The sequence below is a fragment of the Danio rerio genome, chromosome 7, assembly GCF_049306965.1.
Source record: "Danio rerio strain Tuebingen ecotype United States chromosome 7, GRCz12tu, whole genome shotgun sequence".
In the NCBI taxonomy this organism is placed as follows: Eukaryota; Metazoa; Chordata; class Actinopteri; order Cypriniformes; family Danionidae; genus Danio; species Danio rerio.
The window spans coordinates 26,904,813-26,925,961 of record NC_133182.1 but is presented as its reverse complement, the minus strand read 5'-3'; the positions used below and the strand labels follow the sequence as shown (position 1 = coordinate 26,925,961).

General features: G+C 35.6%; 1 protein-coding gene across 1 annotated transcript in view; it reads left to right on the top strand.

Moving 5' to 3' along the window:
• The first annotated feature begins 295 nt into the window (after positions 1–295).
• Positions 296–21,149, top strand: part of alx4a (ALX homeobox 4a) — a 30,784-nt gene continuing 9,930 nt past the window's right edge. Inside the window, exons 1-2 of the mRNA XM_001340930.8 lie at positions 296–952; positions 18,058–18,368. Coding sequence (XP_001340966.1) covers positions 604–952; positions 18,058–18,368 — 660 coding nt within the window. The 5' untranslated portion in view covers positions 296–603. The remainder of the gene's footprint in view (positions 953–18,057; positions 18,369–21,149) is intronic.

Sequence of the window (21,149 nt, the reverse complement as noted above, 5' to 3'; positions counted from 1 at the left end):
CGCGCATCAGTGGATTAAACACAACAAGCATATAAAACCATAGAGCTTCTAGTCTGTCTCTTTGTTGGCAGGATAAAACCTTTACTTAAAAAGCATTGCGAATCAACCATTAAATTGCTCCCTCCGTGTTGCCCTTCACATCCAATCAGTTATACATTTCATATCCTAATGACATTAATGTCATGTGTTAAGTCCCCCCACATATTTCCAACAAAACATTTTTTCTTCTTAGCAAAGGTCTGACCTCACCCATTCATTTCATCTACATAATAACCGAGGAGAGGTCTTGACGTGCGTAGTGGTCTATAGCGAGAAGATCTGGGCTGCATCTTCAGAAGACGCATTTTTCGTTACTCCTCTAACCTTAAGGGGGCTTTTTAGCTTTTGGTTAGCTATCCGTTTCTGGAAAACATCTGAATCATTTTATGACCAAAGCCAGCTGCTCCACAAGTCTATGCGCGCGTGCGTGTGTGTGTGTGTGAGTGTGTATTCGTTTGTATGAGGAAGAGGGAGAGAGTGTGAGAGTATCTGTTCGCTTTGCTCTCCAAAAAGGAAGAAAAAAACGTTTGGACGTCTTTTTCCTCCCGAAACTTTTTTTTAGGAATGAACGCCGAGACGTGCGTTTCATACTGCGAAATGACATCCATGGATTCATATTATAGCCCATCTGCACCGCAAGGTAGGGATCACCAGGCGAACCCTTTCAGGACATTCCAAGCGAGTGACACCAAATACAGCCCCGCTTTCCTGACCAACAAAGGTCAGGGGTACGGGGAAAAATCTGGGAGCCCGTTCCAACAGGAATGCCAGTCATTGGATGCCACTGCTGGGGAAGGCACCTTTAACAAATACCACCTCTTCATGCAGAGGTCCTCCTGCAAAACTCCTCCAGACAGCAGCAAACTCCAGCAGGAAAACAGCGGACACAACGGAGGGCTCATCGCGTGTTATGGTGAGTTTGAAACGAAGCATTTGCAAAACAAGTCTTGGTGTGCAGAGAGAATAAACTCAACATGTCTTGTACTTTCTCGTCTTCGATACAAAACAACAGCAATGAGCATATAGCTTCCGTTACCTAATGACATTCGCGTTTTTATGACTGTTAAGACAGGATAATCTGCAAAGCCTTTCAATAAAAAAACTACAATTAGACCAGAAGATATTTTTTTACGTGAGAGGAGGTTATTCATATTGATAATCACATCAGCGTAAAGTCAATCTGTAGGATAATATTTACAAAGCAAATGCAATAGGCTTCACAACTTACTACCAATATAACTGGCTCAGCTCTCACAGTAACACAATTAGGAAGAGGCATAACCTCCCCGTTATTGCATTTTAACTTTGCGGACCGAATTAAATTATATTTAATGCGATAATCTGAATTACAATCCTTAATACTGGATATGAACCAGACAATTGAATTAACACGTTTTGGAAGGCAAACGCAACTATTTTATGCGCTTTTGTCGACGGCACATTAAATAGATAGTTTTGAAGTTTTCTAACGTGTATGGTTGCAAGCTCAAAACTAGGTATATTTCCCCCCCATAACTATTACAAAAACAAGCAATTTCTTGTGCAAACCGGAATTAGCTAGGCCTATTTGTAATAAAACATGAAATATGCCGCGAGGTATGGCACATCAATTAAAATCTTAGTTTTAATCATAAGTTAAAAAACACACCACTTAAATTAGTACAAATGTATTAAAATGTGTTAAATATTATACAAATGTATTAAAAAGAGAAAGGAAAAAAATAGGCTATATATTCCTTGCAATCTGTGAATGAAACTACTGTTCGATTGAAACTAGAAACTGGAAGCCAGGTATCAAAAGATTTTCAGGATTTCCGTTCTTTTGACATCCATAACTATATAATAATAAATAATAATAAATAATAATAATAATAATAATAATAATAATAATAATAATAATAATAATAATAATAATAACAACAATAAATTATTGTTATTATTATTAATATAATAAAAAACAGGAGGGAAAACCATTAAAATATTTCCGGATATATGTAAACCAAAGGGTCGATAGCGGTAGCCCATAATGAGGTTGGAAAAATGTTTCAATGTGTTCGTAAAAGTCTACTGTAAATGTTTGTTTTAGTTAATGGATCTTTAACAATGCACATATTTTAAACTGACACTAATGTGTTTGAGATTAAAGGAAAAATTTATAGACAAATGTCTATGAAACATGTCAGGTGTGCTGTGCGCCTATTTATTTAATATACGCAACATGAGCTGTCTGGGGTGTAAAATAGTAGATCAACAGGCTTATAACCACAAAAATAAATAACTATTTTAGAAGTGGAAATATATTGGCTAAAAAAAAGGGGGAAAAAACGAAGTTGGTGCATAAAATAGTTTATGAACATGTTATTTAACTCTAACATTATAAATAATTCTATAAAAACAAAAACGAGTTTTCAGATATCATACAATCTCTTGTGATTTAATAAAAGAAATGATGAAAGCCTAAAGAATTATAATAGAATTTTGATACTATTCTAAGATCTCAATCTGTGATAGGCCTTAAAACCTTATGTCCTATGCACGTGAGGAAAAAGCAACATGCGCTTTAGTGGTCTAAAAGATCTTAATGGCAGGCCTACATTGCAAAACTGATCGTTAGAACATTGCAAGATTATTGTTAGGCCATTAGTAAAATAAATAAAGAAGATACATTTTAAAAGTGGAATAAAAACAATGACTATTATTATAATTTATTATATTTATACCAACACTGTCAGATATTTTAGAGAATAATGACGTAAGTGTGTACAATTTTTTATAAGGACAAAATACAAAAGCGTCATCGGTCTACAGCTGCAGCTTTCGGCAACGCGCTGCATAATAAACGGATGACGCAACGAGATATCGACATACATTAGACTTAATAATGGTCTGTTGTGCAGATGTTGTCAAATAAAAGTCCCATTTCCAAAACTAATCAAAAACTCTCTGACAAGGACAAAAGTATTATAGCAGCCGCTTAACAGAACCTTTAAAAGTGAATGGCAAAATTAAATATGCAAGCCTGTGGTAAATATTTTGCAACAGCCTACTTTAAAAAATGTCATGCAATGTCTGACAGATAGGGCTTGAATCGATATTTAAATGTGATTATCATGAATGCACATTAATAAAATGCCTGGCTATATACATGACAAAGTTAAAGTCTTACCTGGTGATGGTGAGCTCAATACTTAAATACTTTTTATACAATTATTAAATTAATAATTGAGCTGCAAACAGATTTAACAATATAGCCTGTAGATTATATAGAATGTGTCAGCAGTAAACAGATGGATTTAACTCAACAGCTCCCTTATAAATAAAGCTTCATGAAAAAAATAATAGAAAACAGTTAACATGAAGCAAAAAAGGAAGTCAGTCCATGCAGAGCAGGTATTCTGACTCAAACTGGTAACAACAAACATGTGTCATGTTAAAAGTATCCTGCTTTATTCACAACTATAATAAACGGTTGTGGCAGAATATATGAGTTTATTTGCATCCTGTCTAAAATAAAAAAGCAAAAGAAAAAAAGGGAGTCTCAGTTCAAATGGATTGTTTTTTAATAAGGCATAATGAATGCATGACTGTAATTGATCTAGAGGTTAGTGAACCTTGAGTAACTGGCTGCAATTCAAAACACATTTTATCCATTTATTCATATCTACAAAATTAATTAGTTCATGACTGTTTGTGTACTTTATTTATGGTATTAATATGTTTGCAATGGACAAACTTCATGCAACCTTTGAATGCTGCCATAAATAATTCTTATGTCGATCATATAATTATTAAAATTCAACTTTGAAGCAATAAGGTTGGCGGATACAGATAACTACATTTCACGACAACAAATAAATCAGAAGAAATGGTTTTTAAAGACTCGTATAATTATCAAAAAGCAAATCATAACTTAATATCCAGATTTGCATTTAAATTTACAAGAGCTTTTTAAAAGGTGACTCACTCATCTCTAAAGAGACATCATTGCAGCACCACAACATCCAAAAAATAAATTTTTGGGGCCAAAATTAGAATCGCAAAAAGCCCATTTTGTGCATTTTAGTTTTATGGCGTGTGATGCCTACAGGCGAATGACAACCAGTTAGTGAATAAACAAATAAAAGCCTCTGTTTAAACCAGAATTCTTAGCCAAAAAGTAATAATACTAATAATTGTGCGAGCTATAGGCTTATATCTGCTGTAGGAGCCGCATGCAGTCACATTTCCCTCGAGTGTGATTATTTTATGCTGAAGAGAGTATGTGGTTTTCAAAACAAGCTTTTGACTAATTCCTCCTTTGTGGTCAGAACCAATAACAAAGGAAAACGACACTCTTAGGAGGGAGCCCTTCATCACCTCTTCACTTTACCAGAGCAATGTGTCCCATTAGTGAACACTGTCCTTGCAAAAAAAAAAATGTAAATAAAAAATAAAATAAAATAATATTTTTATTCTAGGTCAGATGCAGATAGACAACAAGATCCCTGTTAATCAGGATTGAGCCCAAAACCAAAGGGAGTCTATGGAAATGTCAAAGTATGACGACATTAGGCATCCTTGTAAAACAAATGCCTTAGACAAAGACAAACGCATCACTATCATGGCATCTGATCTGGCTTGCAATGTTGATGGAAGTAATTGCAAAAACTTATCAACATTGGGTAATGTGGTAATATCAACATTAACGACTCCAATTAAGGACGTACTCACAGCAAGTGCCTGCTTTAGGGGAGGTTGTGATGAATGAGGTATTTAAGCAAGTCAGCATTATTATACACTGTAAAAAATGCTGGGTTCCACACAATCGAATTGGTTAAATTTGACAAATTTAAGTGGACTGAACATAAAACAACCAAGTTAAAGCAAAAAGAAGCCAAATTGTTGTTTCAGCTCATTTAAAAGAAGCAGCTTGAACAAACAGCAAATGTCTTTTTTTAAAAGTGTAAGCCATTGATATTTGAGGGTTTAATAGGGTAGATAGTACTGCTTGGGTACAATATTTACAGTGCAATAAGAAAGTTGGCTAATAATCAGTTAATAAATAAAGACAGTGTGATATACAGTGTTGTGCAAAAGGCAGAAGACATAGATCACGGTTTGTGTTTGGTTATCTGTTCTTTTTCATTATTATTTTGTCTAATGGTGGTTGTGTGTACCACTATGGCTCACGTTTGTTCAAACTATTATATTCACAATTTAAAGTTCCTCTTTAGTTTTGGCAACTGCAAAGCAAAATTGACCAAGTTAGTTGTTGTTTTAATACTTGCTTAGTGACCTGTTAATCATTTCTTTGTCTCAAATACTTATTGTGTGAATAAAAAAACGACTGCAGTAAGTGTAAATAAGTTTTAAGAGCCTTTTTATAATCCTAGTTTGTCTTTGGACGGATTCATTAATTCTCATTGCTTGTAAACCTTTTTTAAAGCACTGTTAGTAAATCTAGCAAACTATGGTTTATGCGCTTCTGAATAACTATATTAGAGGAAGTCACTCAGCTGCATTTCTTTAATGAGCATTCACAAAGCAGCGAGACTTTTTTTTCCCTGTTGTTAAAGAATACTTAAGCATAAAATAGATTTAAAACGTAAAAGTTGGCAGAAATATATTAGAGCTTTTTAACATTTTTCTGTCAAACAAACACATCAAAAACAAATGAAACTATTATAGATTTGACATGCTGAAAATGATTAAAAGTTTAATTTGCATTACTGAGGTGATCAGTTCTGAAGCATGCATTAAAAGTCTGCTTTAAATTAGTTTAACTATGAATACCCTTTATTTGATCAATTTATTTCAGTAATAATTCACAATGTGTGTAGTGCTATACCATAAATTGAATTAACTTGAAAAATTATTACCCAATAAATCCAAAGAACTTCAAAATATCACTTACATAATTACTAAAACATTAAAATGTACACGTCATAAGAGATTAAGCAAACAACTTAGTTTCAGTCAATTCAAACATTGATCAAGCAACCAGGCTTATTGCACCATAAAGCCACTAAGGAACTGCATAACTTTAAGAGAGAAAAAGACATATTCCCATAGTCTGTTGATCTAAAAAGAGTTGACAAGGACTTGGGTTCACTTTACGTGTTTACTAAAATTTGGTTTTAAAGTTTACATTAGAATCAGTCGGCAGTTTGTTTCAAAGACAATTCTATTTAAACAGCATAATTGAACCCTAGTAAATTCCCTCTAATACATGCTTGTAGCCAGGGGGGGTTCTGGTGGTTTGAAAGACCCACCCCCCCACTGACAAAGTCCAGAAACTGTCCTCTATATAAACTCATTTATCTGATTTTTGTCTGCTATATGCCACCATAAATTGTGAAAATTATAAATAGTAGAAGGCTTTAAGACAAATTTAATCTTTAATTATAATTTTAATTAAGTGGCCAAATTCTGACGGAGAAAAGTTGAATGAGCTGGCCAGTTTTTATTTGCCCATAGGCTAGAGTTTTTGTTTTAAAACAAGTTTTACCAGATTCATATTTTGTTTTAAATTATGGATGATAATAAATTTGTATTTAAAAGTAAGTATTTATTTATTCATTTAAAAAAAATGCTAACCTCATAACAATATTTACAAAAGTGGTTTAACTTTCAGTTTAAATGCAAGTTTGTAAATAAATATTTCATAGTAATATAGTATGGTGAGCACTTTGACAAAACTGTAGGAAATATTTTTGGTGCATTAAAAAATAGTAGTTATAATCACCATCCGACAAGCTGATCCAGCATTATTGGTTAGCTCTTAAAAGGTCACTAAAATGCATAATTGAATAGAAAATGAGGCGAATAACTGCAAAAAAGATCCACTTTTTCAGAAAAAAACCCCACCACTTTCAATGGGCTGGCTACGGGCCTGTAATGGGTTCGGCTGAGCATTTGATCTTTTTGAAGCAAACCTATCGAAATGCGTTGCTTTATTACTTTACTTATTTATTTTAGGAGAAAATGAAAATTATCTTATGCGCTCACCTTCATGTTGTCACAAATACATTTCTTATGTAAAAGGTAAACAAAAAATGGTTTTACAACAAAAAAATGGTCTCTATTGACTATTTTCTAAAAATAATAGATGCCAATTTAAAATGACACAAGGGTGAGTAAATGAGAGAATTTTCAAAAATCTCTTTAAGCAATAATAAATGTTTCTTAACATTAAAAAATGTAATGCATGCTTTCATGCCACTTTATCTTTTGGCTCTTTTATGTATTTTTTTCTTGTCATTATCTTACAAGACAGTCATTAGTTAGATTTATTTATTTTTTTTACAACATTCCATAGTGCTTGTTAACTACAGCAGCGCTTTATTATGGTTCCTAATGCCGTCCAGGAGATTCCTGATTTTACTGAGGGATTGGGAAATGCAATGTCAACTGCTAAACAAACAAAACAATACAATGAAAAAATAAAAGAGTAAACAAGCAGCACATAGAGAACAAGCTGTTCCCACACATTTCAATTCTGAAACCCTCATGCCAGAGAAATACTCAGTGAGAACTGACATATTTGAGCTTGAGGATGTTCCAAAATCAAAGCCACAGCTGAAATCACCAAAATCACCAAATTAAAGCACTTACACGGAGTGCTTTAACTCCCTATATATTATTTTCAGAAAAAAAACTCGAATCTGATCTCTCCCTAATCATAATAAAGGCCCAAAACAAGCAGTGTTAAACTAGCAGATTTTTGATCTGGCACTGGTATTTTTACTTTTTGATGGTGCATACAGATTCAAAAAGTATTTGACACACTCGGGTTAAAGCAATCTTTTTGTGCCAACACAAGAGATCTGGACGAGCTGTGATTTATCGCGAGAAGCAGCTTAAAGGAAATGCTGTGTTTTCTTGCCCAGCATGTGCTCTTTGCTGCAGCCTGCTGGGATAAATCGTCCTTCAGGACTAGCGGTGTGTTTGGACTTCTCTGCGTATACCTATCAGATTCTCACTACCGGGCTTTTTTCAGCCGGCACCAGCTGAGACGCAACTCTCCCTCTGAAACAACCGCCGTCTTATGCATCATCTTAAATAGAGTCCTGCAGTTCCCCAACACAAAAACAAGAAGTGACCCCTAAAAACGTAAAGCAACTCAAAGGAGACAGTCCCTGTGGTTTAGTCAGGCAATGTTTAGAATGGAGCCGCTGTTGTCACATCTGCCTTCGAGTATGTGATTTGCTCTGGTTTTGCAAATGGCTGCGTGCGCAGACGTTTACTAATGAGGCTCCTTCTCTACTAATATCTTGTGGTGTCACGCTCACAATCACCAATAAAGGAAAACCGTTCACCGGTTCCATATGCCACCAGCCGGAGCCACTCTTCATATCACAACCTATCAATCTCTCCGTGCTGTGTCCGTCTGTAAGAGCCTGAAATAATTAGATAGCGGAAGGCAAGTTCAGACTGCTGGCCTGGCTTCAGAGCACAATGCTGCCTATTACAATTCAATCCATATTTTAAGCACCAAAAACAAACCTAATTACAGATAGAAACAAAAGCTTAGATGAGCAAACACTCTTCCGCCATTTGCTTTCAGTCATAATAAAGATGAAACCAGGGCCGCTCTACACCTTATTTATGCATTTTAATTTTTAGGGCTTTGGCATATTTCATCATTAACCCTTCGTAGAGACCCCAGGTAGCCTAATTTATAGTGTTTCTTTTATTTGCCTGCTGCTGACCCTAACAATCAGATTCAGTAAAAAAGCATAGAGGATGCCCTGCCGCTTTACAGCTAGTTAAATTACACTTTGATGTGTTCCCCCGTTTTCAGCTGGTACTAAATGACTGCCCCTTGTAAAGATCTGACCCTTGCTAACTCATGGGGTCGAGCACCGACATCCTACAAAGCCAGGAACTACTGGCGTCTACCGTCGAGCGCAAGGCACCTTTTTAGTGCGTGCGGGTCTGGAACCACTGTGTGAGCCATTCATGCATATTTTATGAAAATATATAGTGGTGCCCTTTTCTCTTGATTTACGGGATGTATCGAATGGCGACCCATTTGAAGATATTTTACTCTGGAGTCAGAGGTAAAAGTAGATGCTGTAAAAGAGGTTTACAAGCCCCATTCTTGCTACGCATACAGGTGTGAATCTACTCAGGTTAAAAAGCCAATTAGTCTTTTTCTTGAACCTCACCATCTCCTAACCTACAGCTGAACTTCACGTCCTGCCTGGCAAGTGCTGAGGTGATAAAACGCTTCACTATGGTACTGCTGTTATACTTATCTGCATAAGTAATATTTTACATTAGAAATCCAGATGCAAAGTTTCTCTCTTGCATCACTGGAAAAGTAAATCATTGCTTCTTACTCTGTAAGAAATGGATGTGTGAGTCTTGGAAACAATTTTATCAAAGCTAATGAGCAGATATCTAAACGGAAAACACACAGATGCCATTATATGTCCACATGGAAACGATATTAAATAGAAAGATCTCCATCACCTGAATCATTTGTAGGTAAACATGGTAACTACTAATAACAAAAAGGAGAAATAAAGCAGTTTTTTGCTAGCTATACTACTAAAGTGTGGTGGTCAGAAAGTTTCAATACTTTGACACATTTATTATAATAAATCTAGCACAGGGGTGCCCAAACTTTTTTTGTATAAAGGGCCAAGAAACAAATATCAAAGAGAGCCATGGGCTGAGGGTAAATATCCCACACTTTACATTAAAGTTGCCCTGGGTAATTTCCTTATATATTTTATAATATTCTAAAATAAATGTAAAACATTACTTTAAATCGTGTTAACTAACGCAGTATAATTTTTTGAATGATAACTTATAGCAATAAAAACAAACAATCCTATTTATAACATAGTAGAGTTCAATTCTGAATACACTAATCAAGCAGAATCTGCCTTTGACTTCATTTGCCCACTAAATTCTCTGTATTGTCAGGTGACAGTGTGTACATTTAAACAAAATCATATTAATTTACACTATTTCATTGAAACATTGAACTTCAGTTAGATTGTAACAATAAAACAAACAAACACAGAGCTACATCAAATATGAATTGATAATCTTGAAACCATCCCCATCATCCTCTCTCTCTTCTCCGAACCAAATCAAATCAAATCACTTTTATTGTCACATTATCAGCAGCACGGGTATTATTATGAGTGAAAAGCTTAGGTCACCATCAAAGGTTACTAGGGGCCAACTTTGGCCCGTGGGCCCTATTTTGGGCATCTCTGATTTAGCAAATCAGCATATTAACATGATTTCTGAAGAATTATGCGACAGTAAGAACTGTAGAAATGGAAATATTCAGCATGGCCATCAAAATAAATATTATCGTTTTAAGATGTGAAGATATAAGAACTTTGAACTTATATTTTACTAATATTTTATGGCATTTCAGTCAAGCTAATGTTGCTTTGTCAAACATAAGACTTCTTAAAAATCTTTATAATATGTTGAATGCATCAGACAATGCTATTTATTTCATTATAGAACCTCTTCATTGAGCAACTTTCCATCATAGTGGAAAATTTTTCTTTAGATTATTCTAAAGAATTTATAGATTACTCAAATGTTTTTCACACTAAAATAAGGCTCTTTTCAGTAAACAGTAAGTGAAAGGTACTTTGGGAAAACAAAAGTCGTTCTTCTATGGCACCACCCTAATTTTTTAAAGATGTACAGTATCAAATTGCAGCATATCTATGATTATCTATAATAAACACTAGAAAGTTTAACCTTTAAAAAGGCAGCGTAAAGCTATGAGTTTAAAAAGGGTCAATGAATAGTTTCCCTGTTCTGAATTGTATTGACAAATAGTCAATTTAGGGGATATTTAAAACCTTTAATTCTTCAGTGCTGCTAAAATATTGTTTCCTTTTGCATTAAAATTGAGATTTTCCCGATATCAACTGTGGTATATGGTTTTCCTAAACCTACACATGACCTCATGAAATTTCAATGTGTCTGACAGCATGGCAAACAGGGTTAAACAGCAGGACCATGTTTGGCTCTGCACTTTGCTGAAATTTTCAACCGCTACCCCCCTCCGAGCTCCGGTTCAAGACTTTTCCGATTCTGACAGAAATATTCTGCCATGAGATTTCATGCCTAGCAGGCAGGTCATGTTACTCGCCCATATGGTGGAGATACAGGGGCAGCCAAGTCTCTGTTCACCTTGAGCAGCGGAGAAAGCCTGGCTTGAACCCTCGGTGGACTGTGAGACTGTCACAATACTCCGGGTCTGCCAAAAGCCATCAGTGACACTGAGCATAAACAAGAGCCTTTGATCGCCAGGCCTTGATTTCAAACAGGCTGTCAGCTTTTCCATGTGGGGGCAAGAGGCGTGAGGCATCTAAAGGGACAAGCTGAAAATATTTATGTTTGAGTAAATATGCTGCTCCCAACTTGCTTAACAAGATGTGTCAGTCCCAAGCAATGTGGGAGCCATTATACCCCCAGGCCTGGCTCCAATGTCTGCCACTATTGAGTCCATGGTGCCTGGAGAAGGCAATGGGAAACAACTTGGGGGGAAAAAGCATACACAACATGCTTTGTGGTCAAGAACAGGAGCAGTCCCTAAGGTGTACTTATTGACAAAATGTAAAGAATACACGCGTCTAGACCAAATGCTAGGGTTAAAGGCACAGATCACTCAAAAAGATAAAAATTCTCTTCATTTACTGTATTGAACAGTGCAACATAAAAGAAGATATTTTGGGAAATGTGCCACAAAACGAGTCACCAAAATATTTAGTTGCTAATGTTCTTAAATATATATATTTTTTGGAAATGGTCACCAAATAGTAGCCAAACTAGTTTAGTTAGCAAAGAAATATATACAAGTTAGAAGAAAAGAGATCAAGTAGTTGAGTTGTCAACAATCTTCAAATTGTATTTTGTTTAAAAGAATAAAAGTCACCAATATTCATCAAAAGTCATCATACTGTATATATTTCGTTTAGCAAGTCACAGACAAAAATCAGTCAGTAATACAGGTTTGTTTTTTATGACATGAGGGGGACTTTTTTTCCCAAAGTCAAATTTAAGCACCCTCCATGTGCATTTTCAAACTTTCTCAGCACTTTGCAAATGTGGTAAATTACAAACTTACATTAACATTCATACTTCATCACATTATATCAGATACAATATTTTACACCAGGGATTCTTAACAAGTGGGGCACGAGATTAAATAAAATTAACTCTCTATATTACACTATATTTTTTTGATTCAATTAATAATATGCCATAATAAAATGATCGAAGTATTGCCCTTTCTCCTGTTCTCTAAACGATTACTTCAGACTCGTGTAAAAACAGCCCCATAATCGCACCTCAAACCTGAGAAACCCTATATTAAAACTGAAGCATTTTCAAGATATTCCAGCACTAATAAAACCCTGCATCTGCAAGGAAGAAATTCAGCCAAAAGTCAAAAAGCTGCTTCCATTTCATGGAGAATGTCATATATTAAAATAAAGATTTTACCCTAGACAGACACCATACATGATTCACATAGTCACAAAAATCTGTTGTCTTGATCATAGTTGACGTGGTTATTGGCATGTGAAAAGAGTAGAACATGGCGGAGTGATAGGCTGGTTGTGCCAACATGTTCTCAAAAGAACTGGAATAGGTAAATGGACATTTCAGTTGTGCAGTTGCGGTCATTAACTTGGTGGTAATCAGAGGATGTCATCTGGTTTAGGCTTGCGTATTTAGAGAACAGAAATATTATTTGGTCGTCAATTTTTACTACAGCTGTGCTTGAAGTCACTGAACAACTTGTAACAAGAATATTAAGATAGCCAGTGTGGTATTTGACCTGACTATAGTTCACTGTGATTGAACAGTTAGCTAAAAAAGATGGTGAAGAACACTGTATTTATATATATACAATTTTTTTTTTTTTTTTTTTTTTAAAGGTCACTAAATAATGTTATTCTAAACAAAGTTCCATTTATAAATTGAAGCAACAAACTATGATTCAGGTTTGCAAAAATGGTTGATGGCAGGATTTTTTGGTTGGGTGATCTACTTTATGGTCAAGGTCAACCTTAAGGCCAATCAAAAGTGGATGACACTAAATACAAGTGTAAATGAGTTATGAGAAATTTTGAGCTTGTCCAGCTTTCAACTTAAATTGCTTTCAAAGTCTAGATGCTAGTGGAAGTGGTTGAATGTGTTCAAAAAGCCACAAAAGACCATCTAGTCTTTACCTACACTCAAAAATGGCACTTGCTGTTTGTTCAAGCTACATATTTAAAATGTGCTGACATGACAATTCTTTAGTTTTCTGGGGGGACAACTTAATCATTTTATGTTCAATCAACTCCATGTTGTTCCAACACACGATTGTGTGGAATCCAGCCTTTTTTTAAGTGTACCAACCTAATTCTTAAACCTCAATACTGTTGTAGGGCTCTAGCCAGGCACGATTTAAACATGACATCTCAATAGCTAAAATCTTGAGTATGCTTTGAAAATCATGTTGTTTATTTTTATTAAGTCATTTATTGGGGTTACCAGTCCTGATACTGAGCACAAACGCATAGCATTTCAAACAGCTTGCACTTAACAGAGTTGAAAAAAGGTTTCGTTTCTATATTGTTTTTTTGTTGTCTCCTTTTACGCTCAACTGTAAATTTACAACCTTATTACACAATATGTGACCCTGGACCACAAAACCAGTCATAACCAGTGTAAATCTTTGGATATTGAGACATATGCATTATTTGAAAGTTTAATAAACTTTCCATTGGTACAGGTATTGGTATAATAGGACAAAATTTGGATGTGATACAGCCAAATTTAAAGTCTGGAATCTTAGGGTTAATAAATAAATAAATAAAGATAATAAGAAAACTGCCTATATAGTTGTATAAAAGTTGTTAGCAATGCATATAACCACTCAAATATTGGGAAATTTAAGGAACATGATCTTTACTTATTCTTTTAATGATTTGTGTCATAAAAGACTACTTGATTAATTTAACCCATACAGTACAATAGCCAAAAATATACCCATGCAAAATTAGGTTTTGTAGTAAATAGTCAAATATTAGACTGAAAATATCATAATTGGCACAGGAAAGTGAACTAAAGAATGGATTAAGGTGTAAATGGGAATGTGTCTCCCTCCTCTATATGTGATCTGATCTAAACAAAATGTAAGAAACTAATATGCACCCAGTTAGAAAAGATGAAAAAAAGTACTTTATGGGCAATGGCTTATTAAAAGTGCTGGCAATTTGTTTTTCCCCCCATATTGCTAACAGCATATCCAGGACCACCTCCACCCCTGTACATTACCCAACATGGTTCTGTAAGGAGCCCTGTGGTGCTGAAAAAAGCATGTGTTCCAGTAGCATTTACCCATCTGCCTGCAAGCTCAAACCCGAGAAGGCTTTAATCAAGTCTCACATTAGAAATTGAACACAGCTCAACACTGCATCCCCTAAAATAACTTTCCATCACCGAGCACTGAGCTAAAGACAGACATTAAGCACAGGGTCGCCACTGGAACGCCCCCAGGGGAACCCTAATCCAGCTTTACACCCTATTCCTCCTTAAAGCCAAGTGAGTGGAACAAGGTTAAACAGCCCAAAGTTTGCCAGTGCAGCCATCATTATGATTTGAGCGAGCAAGTCGTTCTTGGTAGCTCTTCCACAGCATACAGACAGGTAATGAGTACCGAGAGGGAGCTGGAGGAATGACCTAATGTACTGGAATCCTCACTTTCATTGATCTGACTTGAATTTATGACCGGCACGCTGACTGGGGTTTCACAGCTGAGCCGCTGTGTGTTTTCAGTGGCTTGACGCAGAAAATTACCACTCTAGAGTCTTGTCACTGGGCAAGTGCAGCCCTGTTACGAGCCAAGCTCCATTTTGCACCCTTGCCACAGACTGTGCATATGTTTGAGGCCATGCTCATCAAGCAAGGCTGCAACACTCGGACTGTGCCTAGGCGGGAAACCTGTAATTTTCTATCAGTCTGCAATTACAGCCACGGTGTCTGTTTCACATGAGTAGCTGATTTATGAGCTGAGACTGGCAGTCGTTACTGCGGCATGTCTGACACCAGGCCTTACAGACTTTCTCCCTCCGTAAACTCAGTGCAGACCGAGTGAAGAATAATCTCAATATTATGATTGAAGAAAGCATATTTTTATGAAGTACAATTAAATTTGGAGTAGTGGAGAGAGCACACAGAAAGGTTGTGTTAATTGCAGTGGTGTAAAGTAACAAATTACAAATACTCAAATTACTTCAATTGAGTAGTTTTTTTTTCTGTGTGGAGTTTGCATGTTCTCCCTGCTTTCGCGTGGGTTTCCTCCGGGTGCTCAGGTTTCCCCCACAGTCCATGCAGTACAGGTGAATTGGGTAGGCTAAATTGTCCGTAGTGTATGAGTGAAAGTGTGTGTGGATGTTTCCCAGAGATGGGTGGCGGCTGGAAGGGCATCCGCTGCATAAAAAACTTGCTGGATAAGTTGGCGGTTCATTCCGCTGTGGCGACCCTGGATAAATAAAGGGACTAAGCCGACAAGAAAATGAAATGAAATGAGTAGTTTTTCTCAGAAACTGCAATTCACGTAGTTTTATAAATGTGTTCTTTTACTTTCCCCTTGAGTAAATATTTACTGCTGTTTGGGTACTGCACCACTTTTCTTCAACCTGTAGTCGCGACTGATTTTTTATTGTTTATAGGGCCGAGTATAAAAATCAGTCCTGTGATTCCCGTCTAATCTAAATCACATACAGAAATAAATCACATCATATTGAGCAACCTCAAGACATGGACACTTTATAAATGCAGCAAACCATTTATAAGCATTAACACTGTCCAAGAAGATATCTCAAATCTTTGCACGCAATGACCCAGAGATGGTTTAGACTGCTTGTCAATGATGAGAAGAGGAAGGATGCCTACTGATGACTGAAATACCAAATATTAAACAAGAGCTAAATGCACTACAGAATTTTACGTTTTCGCAAACAAGCACAAATTGCATGAAAACATTTCAACCTTTCACGATGTAATACTCACTACTCTTGAGTACTTTTAAAAGGGCAACTTTTTATAAACATACTTTTACTCTACTTGAACTACATTTTTGGGTAAGTAATGGTACTTTTGATTATGATTTTTCAGTACTTCTTCCACTACTGGGTAATCGGGAAAAAAAGGTTACTTTACAATAAATAACAATTATACAGTATTTATTAATGTAGCTTTTATTTGTTTTGCAATTTAGATGCTTGATCTTTAATCGTTACCTAATCTTCAAGTATTATGAACAAACATAGTATGTTATTAAAGTAACATTAGATCAATAAATGATGAAGGAATTGTGTATTGTATATTGTAATTGCATATTTTATTTACATCCTGTAATTTTTTTGTATATAGTTAACTACATATTTTAATTGCAAAAAATCAATGTGAAAATATATTAAAACTGGAATTTTAGATTTTTTAATTATTTAAATAATTGGTGAAAATGTTCCAATTTCATTCATTTCAACAGACACCTATTTAAAAATAAAAAATCTAGAGTTGTTGTAAACCATGTCAAGAGATTATGCAGATTTTTAAAAAAGATTTATTTGCTGATAGATTGGTAAATCCTTATAGTTTGAAGGTAGTCTAGATGTCATCATCAGTATATGCTAAATAAATGGCTCATTCATTAAATACTATTTTATTAATTTGAATAATTTTTGCTGTAAATGTGCTTGAATTGTTTTGTGTACATAAAATATTGCTATACTGAATTACACACTTGTAAATTATTTTGTTGCAAATCATGATTTAAAAAAATGCTCAGGAAAATAAGTGAAATAGACCCTTTCTAATCGTACAAGAATCCACTTTTACTGTTTAACAATAAAGCCACGTTCACACTGCACTTTTAGGGGCCGATCACACCGAATGCGGTTTATGCGTTGAGAGGTGCCTCTTTTAAATGGTTTACTACTGGCCGAGAGCGTTTTGCGCGCTGCTTATGCGCCCTTCTCGCTTCACGTTTTTACCGCCTGCTGGGCCTTGCGTTTTTACCCTTGCGGGCTGTGTGCTCTCAATTGAAAAAAAAGTCAACTCTGAGAGAAAGAAGCGCAATACATCACTCTCCTCTTTTTTATTCTCCAATCAAAGGAAAGCAGAGGTGGAGTTTCCGTTGAGGTGCCTGCAGTGTTTGTGTGGTCAAGACAACAATGGAGATTTTCGAAGATGAAGCAGAGACTTGAGGTTGCCTTTTTTGGGTTATCCAGGGCTGTATGAGTTGACAAATTATGAATATTACAATATTATTAGTTATTAAAATTTTCAACAGCAACACTCTCGAACAATACCCAGCTGATTTAGTCGTTGCCAAGCGACATTTAAAAAACGCACCGCTTTCGGTGTGATCGGCCCCTTAGACTTCCATTCATAAGCATGCAAATATGGCAAATTGGAAACGCAAGCTCATGCTGCAAGTTTCGCAGTTTGCTGCATTGCAAAGTTCAAGCTTTGTGAACATGTAATTGCATGAGACCAATCGAAGGTTGGTCATAAACAATGCCATCAATGACACAATGGAGTTCAATGCTGAATACACTAAGCTGCCACCTGCATTTGCCCTGATTTGCTCGCTGATGTCCTGTGCATTGCCCTTTTTATCAGTTGCGTGACAGTATTTACATTTTTTAAAAATCTGATTCATTTACAAACAAAAAGGTTATATTCAATTAAAAACGACTATCTTTGTCAAATATATTCACTCTAACCACCTCCCCATCATTCTCCCTCTCCTCAAATGAGGTGGTGAGGCAAATTAAAAGTTAAACCACGGCATAACTCACTTTACTTCTTATACCTTTACTGCTTTGATGCTTAGAAATCATCAGAAGCAATAAAATCAATAAATTAATACTAAAAATAAAATGTTGGCTTAAGTAGCTTGAGATAGGCACCACCGTGCCACGTGCAATTATTTTCATAATCCTCCATTTTCAAGTAATTGACAATCTCTGCCTCTTCTTGTGTCTGCAGGTAAAGACAGCACAGGGTTGACAGATTCCGAGTTGCCCCAAAACAGTGATCCAGCAGGGATGGATGGCAGCTACCTCAGCGTAAAGGATTCAGGAGTGAAGAGCCCGCAGCAGGCAACCTCAGAACTGGCCTCTCCACTGGACAAAACCGAAGGAGAGAGCAACAAGGGCAAGAAAAGACGCAACCGTACCACCTTTACAAGCTATCAGCTGGAGGAGCTGGAGAAGGTCTTTCAGAAAACACACTATCCTGATGTCTACGCCCGGGAACAACTCGCACTGAGAACTGACCTGACAGAAGCCAGAGTACAGGTAAAAAGCTCGACATTTCAATACCATGTTTTGAATACGTCTGTGTGAAATCAAAATTTGCAATGTTTATTTTGCTAGCACACATTGTTAGACTAAAGGTGAACAATGAATCTATTCAAGCTAGTTTATTTACAAGAAATGTTTGTTTTGATAATCTTTCATCAAAGTCTGACCAATTGCTTCCGTGTTTGGAGTAGCAGGTCTTCTATGTTGATATCAGTTGGCAGCTTCAACCAAAATATTCTTAAGCCCACCCTTCCCCTACTCAAGATTCAGTTTCAGTTAGATGCACGAAAACATACCGAACTAAAAGTCTCAGTAACTTCCATTTCACACCGCCTAACTGTGAGATTGCATAAACATCAGAACATTTCAGTTCATTTGAAGTTAAAATAGCTGTCAGACTTATCACAACAGATCATAAAAGTAAAAAAAAAAGCTTTCAGATTAAATATGTGCAGAATTATTATTATTTTTTTAATCCTCTACTCAAGAGTCTAGCTGTTTTAAACTTAGGCTATGTCTGGAAAACCAGAACCTTTTTTGTGACCGGCACCCCTACATTTGCATATAATCCCTCCAACACGACTGCTGCATTCCTGCACCGACAGACAGACCGGGAGATCCCTTTACCCGACCCCAAATGTGCGCTTTACTTAGAAGCCCTGGATTTACACTGTTTGTCTTTCATTAATGTCCCACTCAGGAAAGAATGTGTCCCTCCCTGCTCTCAAGGGTAGGTGAGAAAACCTGGCCTAAAGCTCCTTTACATGGCGAGGGTTTACTTATGACCTACATCCAAGTACACGACTCTAGAATGATGGGTAAAGAACCACAATGGCTGGTTTTGATGATAATGAACACCGTCAAACGTTTTTGTAATTTTGCTTTGCGTGGAAGCACAATGAACTAGTCTAAAGATAGCAATATGTATTGCATGTAAAATGAAAATTAATTATCAGTTTTGGTAAAAAGAAAGCTTAGTTGGATGTGCTCCAACATTGTGGAGTGATGCATTTGTGCAGGCAATTGAAGTTAAAGTATGGCTTGAGTAATTTGCTGAATCCACCCCCTTCTTTTTCCAGTAGCTTCTTTTCTCTCCTGTCTTAATAAAGTAAAAGAAGCCCAAATAACAACAAGGATAGATTAAGAAATCTATGAGAACAATATATTTGCAAACAGACTTAACTATTTAGGCAAGTAAATTACACTGTCTAGAAATTTTTTCCTACTCGTCAAATGATTTGATCTTAAAATATCTATGTTGGAACCAAGGTTATAATAGTTTTGGATTTTACATTAGTTTTGGTTTTTATTTCGTTTTGGCTTTTTGTTTTCAAATTTTTAAGATTTAAGATTTAATTTGTTTTAAGAGGTAGATTTAGTAGTTTTCATTGGTTTCTATTTTTGTTAAATTGCTTAGTTTTAATTTAGTTTTTATTCGTTTTAATGACTCAAACTCAAATAATTACAGTAGACACATAATAATTCCAAGCTCTTTGCTGCATGGAGGAGAACTGGCTTGATCTGGCCAATGGCATCAGGATTACAGACACTGAGGTGCTGTACCAGTTAAACACCTGGCAGCGCAAAATAAATAGATTTACTTCTAAAAGGCTTACAGTAGGCTTATGTAATAAATACATTTACAAAGATGAAAACAAAGAACATTTTTGTTATAAGTTTAGTTAGTTTCAGTTTCATTTTAGCATAATTTTAGTTCGTTTAAATGATCTGATAATCTTAATAAATTTATTTTTGGACCAAGGTTAGAATAGTTTTAGATTTTTCATTAGGTTTAGTTTTCATTTTGTGTTGACTTTGTTTTTAAACCATACAAGTTCATTTTAATTCGTTTTTAGAGGTAGATTTACTAGCTTTTATTCATTTCTATTTTTTTTTTTAAACTGCTTAGTATTAGCTTAGTTTTTTATGGACCCTTTTCACGAGACTGTTATGACACGTTTAACAGTCATCATAGTCTTAAACCCTTGAAAGTTTTTAATATTTAGATTTTTTTTTAAATGTATGAACATTTATATGCATTAATGAATGTAGTGTATAATATTTGCAACAAATTACAAAAAACGAATTACTGATTATGCAAGTCGTTTTAAATGCAGCGTCTATGGGGGTGAGAGTAAATTTGACATTATTCTCTCTGGGTGCCGTCATCAGTCTCACGTTTTTTTCTGAAAGTCTTGATAACATCATTGTGAAGTTTTTCGTTTAATATTTCAGCAAATAGAGTACTCTCCCACTCATTGCGCTCTAAGTTTACCCAGCTATGATGCTACTGAGAAACCTGGAAACTTGAAAAGGGTCTATTAATTTAGTTTCCGTTTTTATTTGTTGTTTTTGAGTAAATTAGGATGTTTGTAAGGTGCAAGATTCAAAATCATCAGAATAAATATTGCATAATAAAAACTTAACCACTGTGGCGACCCTGGATTAATAAAGGGACTAAGCCTAAAAGAAAATGAATGAATGAAAAACTCAACTAAAGATAGGCTACATTTTTTTGACACAAGAACACTACCCATCTACCACTACCATTTACCCATCCTCAAATTTAAATAATTAGATTAGAAACATGATAATTCTAAGGAGGGGAACTGGCTTGATCTGGCCAATGGCACCAGGATTACAGACTCTGAGGTGCTGTACCAGTCAAACACCTGGCAGCATGAAATAAATAGATTTACTTCTAAAAGGCTTACAGTAGGCTTATGTAATAAATACATTTACACAGACAAAAACGAAGAACATTTTAGTTATAAT